Source organism: Alosa sapidissima, chromosome 14, assembly GCF_018492685.1.
Source record: "Alosa sapidissima isolate fAloSap1 chromosome 14, fAloSap1.pri, whole genome shotgun sequence".
In the NCBI taxonomy this organism is placed as follows: Eukaryota; Metazoa; Chordata; class Actinopteri; order Clupeiformes; family Clupeidae; genus Alosa; species Alosa sapidissima.
In genome coordinates, this window is record NC_055970.1 from 33,912,125 (window position 1) to 33,924,624 (window position 12,500).

At 45.7% G+C, this 12,500-nt stretch overlaps 1 protein-coding gene across 2 annotated transcripts in view; it reads right to left on the minus strand.

Annotated features, from left to right (window-relative positions):
- Positions 1–12,500, minus strand: part of LOC121682079 (SH3 and multiple ankyrin repeat domains protein 2-like) — a 133,243-nt gene that overhangs the window by 62,098 nt on the left and 58,645 nt on the right. For both annotated transcript variants that reach the window (XM_042062082.1, XM_042062081.1), the window contains exon 11: positions 5,456–5,750. In XM_042062082.1, the coding sequence (XP_041918016.1) occupies positions 5,456–5,750 (295 nt within the window). The remainder of the gene's footprint in view (positions 1–5,455; positions 5,751–12,500) is intronic.

Here is a 12,500-nt window from a genome sequence, read left to right on the forward strand (position 1 = left end):
CTGTGTCCCTGTGGCGTTGTGAGGGGGGGACTCACTGAGGCTGGGCTGTGCTCCTCCCTCTCCAAGCTGCTCTGATTTATGAGATGTGTAAGTAGGCCGACGCGGTGGGTGGGAACACCGGCCTACATGCTGAGGCTCAGGAGTCTACTGGGTCCCCCCTCACCATAGGACAGGCCAGGGATGGACCGGCGTACAGTTAAACCTGATACATATGCCACGAGTGCTCCTTCACTACTGTTTCTTGAAGAGCAAGGAAAGCTAGATTTACATGCTAGAGCATTGGAGGGTAGGGCTGGGGCATTCCAGAGAATCCATTCATTAATCAGACAAGCCAGTACTGAGTGCATAAATCAGAAATAATAGATTCCTGTAAAGACTTTAGGCTTGTTTGAAGTAGCACTTGAGGGGAAATAACACTATGGGTCACAGACAGAACAACCTGCCCTGAAATCCACTGTTAGGAAGCTTTGATCAGTGCATTTGTGGCTGTAATCTGAAACAGGGATGATCTCTGACACATGCGCTTGTGTGGGAGAGACTGTAAGGAGCTTTGCCACACTAATCATTGTCTGAGAGCACCACCTGCTGGAGAAACAGGGGCCACAATCCAGCACAGCGGCACATCATTCCACCTCACAATGTGGCAAAGGTCTCTCAAATGTGGCCGACCCCCTAAGCGCGCTCACCAGCAAGGCCAGGGAGGCACGACAACCACTGGGACTGAACAGCGGACAATTAGCATCTCAAAAAACTCACGTTACATAAGCGGCACTAAATGATTTCTACGGAGAAAATCCCACTGCAAACAGACAGGCGCCCAATTACCACAGCCAGACTAGAATGGCTGGCATGACTGAGAAACTCTACAAGGAAACGAGTGTAAAAGGAAAGCTGTGAAGTTCCTCTCTCGTCTCTCTACAGGGCTGTGGTGGGATGGGAGTCCTCCCCATATTACACACTCATTATTATCAACTGCAGGCAGCGTCCAGTCTCTAGACAGGGCAGGCGCTCTGCTTGATGTTTCAAATGAATGCACACTGGCTTGTAATATTAATAGTGTGTAATATTTATGAGTGATTTGTGTGGGGTGACTATTAAAATATTTAGTACGCAAATAAACTTTAAGCATTTCTAAACAAGCTAACCTGATCTCCATAACCTTCAAATTTAGAGATGAGATTTCAGCAACAGTGGATTTCATAGCAATAAGCCCATAAAGAAGAATTGGGATGCGTCTTGTTGTGGATGTTTACATGTGCATGTGCATGTGCATGTATAACAGTTGGCCTGTGTGAGGAAAACATCACATCATGACTCAGAATCATTGGGCAAATCATCCGCTGCCCTACTTGCATTACAACACTATCATTTCCCCATGCAACATCGCATGAAGGTACACTCCACACACAGCAAATGAAGTCTGATCACAGCCTTGATCTGGGGCAAAATATTTTTATAGCAAGTCTTTTTATAGTACACTTGCATCCAGTTAATCAGTGCAAGGTATTCATTGCAGAGTGTAAGAACCTTGCTACTACTACTGTGAACCTATTTCATCTTTCTGAACGTCATGCACAGTGCCGTTAGTGAACACCTAAAACAGACAGAGCTTTGCTACAGCATACATGAGGCAGCGAGGGGAAAGGGCTTTTCATAAACGCCAGACATAATGCCAAGGAATGATGATGTCACAGATTCTGGTGATAAGTGAGTCATCCTCCAGATCACTGCCTTTGACATTTGGAGACGATGGGCAGCTGTCCATAGCCCTCGGCCTTTGCCTTTGATGTTAGACACACACACACACACACACACACACACACACACACACACACACACACACACACACACACACACACAGACTTACACTCACAGACTCACACTCTCTCACACACACACACACACACACACACACACACACACACACACACACAGACTCACACTAACTCTCTCTTTCTCTCTCTCTCTCTCTTTCTGTCTCTCTCTCTCTCACACACACACACACACACACACGCGCGCACGCACGCACGCACGCACGCACACACACACAGAGTCACTCAGCAGCCAGCCGAATGGCAAAGCTCCAAGCATCGCAGCAGGGTGTGAGGGGACCTCGGGAAGGAGAACTGGAGGTGAGGAGCGGGGTTAGCCCAGGAGCGATAAACAGCCTGAGAGGAAGAGGTGAAGGGTTATCTGAGGAGCAGTAACCAGCCAGGGGAGGAGCGATAAACAGAGAGAGAGAGAGAGAGAGAGAGAGAGAGAGAGATACAGAGCTCAGAGGGTAACAAGATGGACCTCTCTTCATCAAAAGTGTAATGAGAGTGTGTGCAGACTTGTGGCCCAACACCTGAGCACACCTGCACTCAGACCTGCACACACACAGACACACACACACAGAGACACACACACATAGACACACACACGCGCGCACACACACACACACACACACACACACACACACACACACACACATAGACACACACATGCACACACCCACACCCACACACACACACACACACATACACACACACACACACACATGCCCACACCCACACACACACACACACACACACACACAGACACACACACACACACACACACTCACACACACACACACACACACACTCACACACACACACACACACACACACTGTACACACATTGCTAATGGGACGACACCATGAGAGGACTCAGCTCCAACCACATCTAACAACAAGTGACAAGTTCCACTGCGAGAGGCAAAGGCTGGCAGAAGACGGCACAGCCCACGCATCCTTTCTCAGCCCCTGGGATTCAAAATGGGAGACCTCTCACATGTGCTTGACTAAAATGAACCGGCGTATTGTAGCTTGGTTTATTTGTATTTGGACAGCTCTCTGAATGTGTGAATCATCTTTATCTCTCTGGCACAACTACCATACGTTGCCGGATGGACATACGCGATGGTCTGGTCAACGTAAATAATGTAACCATATGTGTTATTTGAATCTGTATAGAGGGCGAAAGAGCATGTGTCTTAATCACCTTAGAGTCTGCATTACATCACCAGTAAGTAAAGCCTCAGTATCGCTGGCTCAATCCACACACACACACACACACACACACACACACACACACACACACACACACACTAATCCTTAAGAATGAGAAATACACAGGAACACCACAGCAAAAAAAAACTCAAACAGCTGTGTGGTCCTAGAGTACTGTGCACAGTGCCATAGCAGATGAGCCTTGGAGGGTAAGCACTGGATGACAAAAGAAACAGTTGTCTCTGCCTGGACACAAAACATGCACACAAAACAGGACCTACAGTATGCAAGTAACGCATGGGATATTACATGTACAGTATAGCATTTATGATACATGCACTGACTGGTAAACAAAAGGCTACATGCACGAAAGGCTCTCTGTGCGCTCGTTTGTTTCCGGTGGAGCCAGGTGTGTCTGAACCTGCCGCTATTGTTAATGTAATTAGTGTCTACACGAACCCAGTTAGGTGTACACTAGGGAATCAGCACTTTACGAAAAAGAAGGATTTATGTGTGTTAAAATTGTTATTACTGTATTGGGCAAACAAGATACTCAGTGTCGGAGTGAAGATGTAAGGAGTAGAATATAATGCACAGGAAGAGCTTTTTGTGTACGTAGTCTATTACAAATGGCAACGCTACATGGTAAATGGCTGTGTCTTTGTCGAGCAAGGAAGGATACAGTTAATTTAGAGTGAGCTGTAGGACGTGGATAAATTCAAATTGATAGATCTGTTCATGTGGGTTCCATTTTTTATGACAAGCGCACGCACGCACGCATGCACGCACGCACGCACACACACACACACACACACACACACACACATACACACACACACACACACACACACACACAAACTCTCTCTCTAGTACTTTAGCCATAATACTGATATAACCAGTCAATCATTAAAATTGTCAGTGTACATGTATGCATACACAAATACAATAGCAACCATAGCAACTGTTCTGGTAACTAGGGCGATAATCCCATATTCGACCCTTGCTACCCATGGCAGAGACATTAATATATTCCAACTCCACACGGGGAGTGATGCTGGCTTGGTTCGGGGCAGCTGAGGCTCTCAGCTCTCTCAACGGTGTGTGTGTGTGTGTGTGTGTGTGTGTAGCTGGGGTGAAGCGAGAATCTGACAGGTTTTCTGGTGGTGAGGAGGGGAGTGAGGTGCGGTTTTCCTTGCTGGCGTGTGGCGTGTTGTTGGCTAGGGGGGTAAGGGCCAGAGGGTAGGGGGTGGGGGAGGGTCGGCTTGGCTTGTGGAGATCTGTGATGCAGCTCAAAACCGCTCGCTTGCTTCCCAATTCATTCATTTTTCCCTGTTCGTCATGGCCCAGTTACTGAATCTATTCTCCTTGCACCCCCCCCAACACCCCAAGGGAGCTGACGAGATTCTCCAGTGCGCAAGCACAACACACATGCATACATAAACACACACACACACACACACACACACACACACACACACACACACACACACACACACACACAGTATGAGTCACACACAGATGCGCTTCACAGTCACAGCCATAGCAATGTGTGGACGGTTAGCGACATCTTCATTTTTCTCTGATGAATGCCATCCGGATTACAGTCGCTATATTTCTGGGCCTGCACTTGTGTTCTGGTACACACACACACACACACACACACACACACACACACAGCTTCAGGGCTTTGTTATAAAAACCTGTGTTTAGGTGGGAAGGCACATCCTTCTTTTTTGTTAACAATCTTTTTTTACACAATATCTTCACAGTCCTAAAACAGCCTGCTCGTTACAGTAGAGGTTCCTAAACACAACTACAAGCCAAGCTCAAGATACCATCCTGCTTTCTAGGGAATGGGAGGCTGTCATTGGTCATCCCCAGGTGGAGAAGTGCATTGTGTCTGTGTGTGTGTGTGTGTGTGTGGGTGGGTGTGTGTGTCAGTGTATGTGAGTCTGTGAGAGACAATGTGATTCCCGCATTATGTAATGCATCTGCTAATCTCTGACTGAGGCTCAGAAAGTTTAAGTCTGCTAGTTGGTGAACTTGGTCTTAAGTGATCACTAGGCATGACAGAGACACTGTGACACTACCACATCCAGGTGTTGGTGTTGGTGCTTGTGTTTCGGTGTTGCTGGTGTTCTGTTTTGGTGCTGGTGTTCTGTTTTGGTGCTGGTGTTCTGTTTTGGGGCTGGTGTTCTGTTTTGGTGCTGGTGTTTTGTTTTGGTGCTGGTGTTCTGTTTTGGTGCTGGTGTTTTGTTTTGGTGTTGGTGTTTGGTTTTGGTTTTGGTTTTGGTTTTGGTGTTGGTGTTGGTGTTGGTGTTTTGGTGTTGGTGTTTTGTTTTGGTGTTCTGTTTTGGTCTTGGTGTTTTGTGTTGGTGTTGGTGTTTTGTTTTGGTGCGTGTGCGCGGCGCTGAACGTCTCACCGCTGCTGCTGCCGGCGCTGCTCCTCTCCCAGCCGGCTGAGCGAGGGGGATCGGCTGCGGGGAGCGGCGCGGCTGCCGCGGCCCATGGTCCTCACCGTGCCATTGGGGTTCCTCTGCATCTGCTGGAGCAGCTGTGGCGAGAGGCTGCGCTGCGGATGGGCGTCCGGGCCCGCGGCCACGCCACTGCTGTTCAGGTTGTTGTCACTGTTGGAGCGCAGCAGCACCCGCGGGGCCGACAACGAGCTCTGGGGAGCCCGCCGCCGCTTGGAGTACGCAGGCGCCTCGCGAAAAGGCACTGGGGAAACATGACAGAGAGGGAGAGAAGGACAGAGGGGGGGGGGGGGGGGGGGGGGGTCAGAGAGATCAGAGAGGTCAGAGCAAAAAAGCGATAGAGATGAGTTTGACCATATCTCATTCTAATTAACACAACTCTTCAGCCAGGTAGATCAGCTAATTAGTGAAATCACCTATATTAAATGCTCTGGTAGGACCAATACATGGTAGGACTTTGACTTTCTGAAGCCAGAGTTTTTCCACCTCTGATGATTTGGCAGGCAGTGATGGAAAAGATATGACAATAATCACGAGGCTGCAAATGGCAGATCGGATGACCTTTGCCCTTACGCTTTCCACTGTGGCATTCACACACAATAACGGCGGCATAAGAGGGATTGATTCAGTCTGCGAATTCTCTCCGTCTCATCACCGGTGTCCTGCACAGCAGGTGGCTGCTATAAATAGCTCATGCCATTGTGCTTCTGTCTGTTCAGGAATGAGGCATTTTACTTCTTGGTAAGTCAAAGAAAGGACATGCTACTATGAGACATGGATGGAAGGCTGAGAGGAGCTGTCCTTGGCAGGACAGTTCTTCTGCAGTAGAATAGCTTCACATACAGTCGAATGCTCCACATAAAAGACGGCTGCCCGTCCGTCAGATGAGGTGAGCTTGACAGAGTGAATGAAAAGATTTGGTTCCAGTGAGGAAGTGCTACTGAATGGCAAGATAATGATGGAGCTCTGTGAATGGCTTTAACAATGCTTTTGTCAATGTATGAAAAAAGAGATAAGTGTTGGCCGTCAAGACAAAACAGTGGGTGAAGTACAACAAGTTGATAAGTTGAGAGTGACTCTCAGGCCAAAGAGTGCCCAACCTCATGTGAGACAAACTATGAATGAAAAGAGCCTGGATTCTCTGTTGTTTAGACATAACACAGGATGACTAATCAAGCTGACCAACTCTAACTGAGAGTTGTAATTTGGGCTCTGACACCAGTACACAGTCATTTAGAAAGACCAGTCATCAAAAAGAAAAAAAGTCAGTCTATCATTGTCCTTCTGACAAGCAAGAACACACACAGAGACAGACGCACATAAAAAACAAGATGTGTTTAACACCACGGGGAGTTCCTGTCTCATTATAAGTGATTGGACATTCCTGTAAGACCCTCTAAGGCTCAAGACATTACCGTTATTATCACTATTATGATTGCAATCATTATTACACCCAGGCATGTGGAGTTCGCAGCCTCAGTGTGATTGAGCCTTATTGGACACCACTGGAGCTCGCCAAACCCCCGGGTTCATTATGCACTGGAGCAGGAAATCATGCCCTCCACACTTATTTCCCTGCGGAGCGCCTGTGAATGAAGTTTGGATATGAGAGCATTTTGTCTGAGTTGCTTGGGCAGCATGGGACTGTGACACAGCACTTTAGGAAACATGTTAGAGGCGATCGCACAGAGGGCAGGGCTGATACAGGGATTTGCTGTGAAGGAATAACCTTTACCACCAAACACTGAGTCCAAACTCCAAGAGCCTGTTACAAATGTCTTGATATTGGGTAAAGATGGGCAAAGATGCGCAAAGATTATGTGATGAGTCAGGATCCCAGCTGGCTGCATCATTCCCTGCATCATTACTCTGAAACAATGGGTAGGCTATTAGGTGCTTAATGTAGGCTGGAGCAGGGTACAGCTGACTGTGTCAGCAGCGTCATGTCATTCTCACCCCTCCCGTCATATCAGAGTAAATCCTCACCTCTTCTTTAATCTCTCAACTCTTACAAGGACAGATATGAGAAGAGGCGCTAATAGCTAATGAGGAGACAGGGAAAGGCGCTGCCAGCAGTCTTGGCCAGGCTGCTGTGTGTGTGTGTGTGTGTGTGTGTGTGTGTGTGTGTGTGCGTGCATGGAGAGAGAGAGAGAGAGAGATGATACTGTTGTTGCTGCTTGACTCCATCCCTAGAGGAGACGCTTGTCCTACAGGTATTTCTGCCAACCATAAAGGACACCTGATTTCATTCACATACTGGGCTGAGAGGGAAGACTATATATGAAGCCACACCATGTGGTGGTCTGCTTGGTTTGAACAATGCACAAAAGGACTGTGGCCTTCAGGGATCAACCTCCTTCCTCCTGCTCTCTACACAACACTGGTAATGGGAAATTATTAAGGTGTCAACATCAAAGAATAACTAATAGAATATCAAAGACATCCATTGTTGGTGGTGATCCTCTTATCATTAGACACGGTGAAATTGGTAAAATCTCTCTGTTGTTCGGGAAAACAGACAGACTTATTGTCTTCAATACAACATGCATTTTAAATGAACCCACATTGCCCCCTGATAATAACAAAGTGATGGCAATATCTATGTAACTATCATAATGAGGATTGGAATGAAGAATGAATGAATAAAGAAAGAAGAATGAACCCATTGTGTGTGCTGCAAGACTGATGCACTGACTTGGTACACAAAAAAGTCGTATTTTTTTCTTTCTGATGGGCTATGATCCTTAATGCAGATGTATTCTTAACATAAATTCTCAGAGAGCTTAGAAGAGATTATTACTCAACTGCTAACTAAATACCACTGCAGAAGGCATCTTAGCTCAACAAATCTCCCCTTGAGACAGTAGTTAGAATATCGCCTTCTCCTGTTTATACGTTTTTTACCTTACTTTTATTTCGTATTCATGACGTCTCCATCACCTCTTCACAATCAGTGGGGATGTGGACATGGGTGAAAGTGCAGCACTTATAACTGCAAATAACTTTAAGAAAAAATAAGAGAGTAAATTTAACCAAACTGTTCAGAAATTATAACACAATTGACGGAGTTCGTCTTGTCTTACCTTCCTTTTTTAAGGCGTTAAGAAACGACTTCATTGTTATCAAATTCCTTTTTACCGAATCTTAAGAAATTCCATGATTCCTGGGTCGTTTCGGAAAAAATACACAAACGGTGCATAAAAGACTAGTGTGCAGTGCTACCAAAGTTTCAGTTCCATGCATCGGGTAACGAAAGAGATGCCCAGTCCAGGACGGCGAAGTGGAGCGAACGCTTGACAGGCTGTATGAAAGAGCGGTGACCGACGCCGTGGGGACAGATAGCGCAAGCATGATTCCGTCTTCAGCACTGAAGTCATGCACGGGATTTTCGCCTCCTCTCTCTCTTTCGCCCTCCCTCCCTTTCTCACTCTATCTCTCTCACACACACTGTATACATGAACACACTCAGAAGCCTATGGAAGGTCTTTCTGAGCACATTTTTCAACTCATTATTTCCTTCACGCCTGTAACACGCATATCCTCATCATCTTCATTCGTAGATGAAATGCATATTCAATTAAACTATATGTAAAAAACACGTGACAATCTCCCATTTTGATCAATACAAAAAGGTAAACAGCTGTATGGAAACAAATCCTTAGTGTTGCTAAGCAACTCTGGAGAGGCTGTATTTCCCAGCAGGACAATCTCCTGTGTGACATTAATGAAATTCCTAATTGGGTAGCCTATTGCAATTGTATTAAAGCAAAAGGAGACCTTCACAAAACCTATAAGCAATTGGGCCGCTCAATGATTTCTCTAAGACATTCCAGGACTCAAACAATAGTTTTAAACTTTCACAACTGATTAAATATTTTTTAAGTAGTGTGGTACACACTGTCTTAATCTCAGGCACTTTATGACCATACAGCACACATAAAATATGCAAACTGTCAGTATACCTAAAGTACTGCATGTTTACATAAACTGTGCCAATGTGTGTATTGTTCATGCATTCATTCACACGGTGACCATAAAGGTTACATAGATAGATAGATAGATAGATAGATAGATACTTTATTGATCCCCAGGGGAAATTCAAGAACATGACACATGTTCCTAAAAAAAAATAAAAAAAACATGGCATATGGTAGGCCTATAGTTACAAACACCAAACATGAACAGACACTCTGTATGGTAATGGTCATTGGTAGCATGACAGCTGTGCATCAGCACACAGTCTAGTGCAAGCCCAGCTGATCCTGCCCTAACTCACTGCACTGTGCTGGCTGTGAATGAATCTGCATCTCTGCCTCATTCAGGACCTGCCTCTGTTGATCCTCCCCACAGGCTCCACAATCAGCCGCACTCAGAGGACACTGACATGTGGATGCCGTCTGTCTGATACGTGAACACATTTCTCTGCTGGATACTTTGGAGGTAAATCTATTGACTTTTTTGTGGCTTTGTGTATGTACTGTATAGCAGATATAGGTTACTACAAGCAGGACGTAGTTTACATGTGAGTTGTCAGCTATGGTAATGTCACTAAATGGAAGCAGACAATCACCCAGGTGAATACACACACAACATGAAAGTGTCATATCAAGTATATTTAATCTACTGGATTGAAGCCAGGGGTAGGAGCTTTCTCACACATTTAAGTATTAGAGGATGACACTGTGTTCATCCTCAAAAACCTAGTCCAGTCACAGAAATATCAGAAAACAATGCAGAGACAAGGAATAAAACAAGCAATATGACAAGCTAACCCTTGACTGCATTTAGTAAATTGCAGAAAGGAGCCTCAGTGATTTTTTTCAATGACAGTGCATATTCACTTACTGCAGCAAATGTTCTTTGAAAAGAGAAAAAAGCTGAATGGGTAGAGAGAGAGAGAGAGGGGAGAGCCAGAGGAACTCTGGGGGGTTTGTGTACTGCACCTCTCATTAACCAGCCTTTTGTTCCCTCTGTTGCGACTCACAGAATGGGAATATAGACCAAGAGATTGTGTACAGGAAACAATATCATTAATCAGATGACAAACAAATAATGACAATGAGAACCCATGATGACAAACAATGCCACATTATGCATGCGTTGTGGTAAAATATATACACATGGCTACATATTTCTTAGTATAGTCACAAAACCATGACTGTGGTTAGAGACACATTAAGCACATGGTTTATACTGTGCTTAGGGTTCAGGGTCTTTGCTGTGTTTGGGGTTTGGGGGAGTGTGGTGTGGATTAACACTTGAGGCAAATGCAGGCCAAAATGCACAAAGCTGCCAATCATTTTTAAAGAGGCTTAAAGAGCCAGGGAGAGGAGAGTGTGTGTGTGTGTGTGTGTGTGTGTGTGTGTGTGTGTGTGTGTGTGTGTGTGTGTGTGTGTGTGTGTGTGTGTGTGTGTGTGTGTTTGTGTGCATGTGTGTAGAGACGTTACACTTTCCCACTTCTACTGTGAAAGCTCTTGCTATGCTCCACACGAAGGATGAATGAATTCCATGCCAACCATGTGTGAAGACACACAGCATCCTCTTGTGTCTCTTTATTATACTGTATCCTCTTGTTCAGTGTGCCTATTTATACACACACAATTCTACAGGGCACGCCGCAGTTACAGTACACACAACCTCCTATATACCCACACACAAGGAGCCAATCAGATTAAGAGTGAAATTCTCTGCCCCCAAAGGTCAAAGACTTTAATTCCTGTGTGTGCATAATGAGATGGAGTGTTTGTCTGTGTGTGTGAATGTGTGTAATGGCAAATGCCACTGCTACTCCCAGGATGTATTTGACACCGTCCCCCCATCCCTCCCCGCCCCCACCACCATCACAGATCCCTCTATCAGTGTAACACGCCGATGCCATGGCAACCCCCGTGCACCAAGAGAGATCGTGGCACAGTTCCTGGTTGGCTGATTGGTGTAGGAGTGACTCACAGTGACCAAAGTGGCCACTGTGTACGCACCAGGCATTGATCACACTCACTGTACTGTCCGGCCCTCAGACTGCCTAATTCAGACATCCACTGACCATGCTTCACAAATGGTGGGCAAAGGAAGTCACAGAGTGACACAATGCAAGGGATGGGGTTGGGATGGGCTACAGCATCTGTGCAGCACAGGATTCACATTATACTATACATTCCTCAATGTACTTCTTATCTATATAGGTCACCCCCTGCCTTTGAGTGTGATGCTGCTTTAGAGCGTATGTGGGGAGAGTGGCTCTATAGGCTGAGTGTGAGTTGGTTCCCCTCCAGATCAAACCCAAACGCTTCTCATTCAGATGAATAATGCATGTCCTTTATAATTCATATTGTACTATAATTCATGTGGAACAGCTTATACGCCGTGTGCTCTCTTTCTCCATCCAAGAGTGGCACAGAAGGACGAGGGAATACTGGGACCCTGATTAGAACACCACCACTCCTCAGCTGGGGCTGAACCCCAGTACTGCAGCAGTGGGGCCGTAGGAGCTGCACTGCACATCAGATTAAACTAACTCACACGTCTTATTCAACATTTGGATTAATCACACACGGCTTTGAAGACTTCTGCTATGACAGCATGCCACACTAGGAATGATGATACTGGAATTTTCCAAGAAGGATCAACTGGCGATACTGTACATGACCAAGTGTAAATCCTTCCAAATCATGCTATCCATTGTGCAGTTGTAGTTGTTGTAGTTGTCACAGGCAGTTTGTCTGCAGTTGTATTCAAATCTCTAAAATCAATCTTGGCAGTACAGCTCTTTCATTCATATCTGAAATCCTAAATTCCCGAGAATGGGATGATGGGAAATGGAGTAAAGAGGAGCGTGTGTGTGAATGCATATGGCATTCTGACAAAAAGAAAAGGATTCTCAAAGATTCTCAATCAAAACCTCACACTCCACACTAATACTCTTAAAACTCATTTTAATTAAGCCCAGACAGAGCAAGCTCTGGCCAGAGACTTAACCCTTACCACATGGACGCAC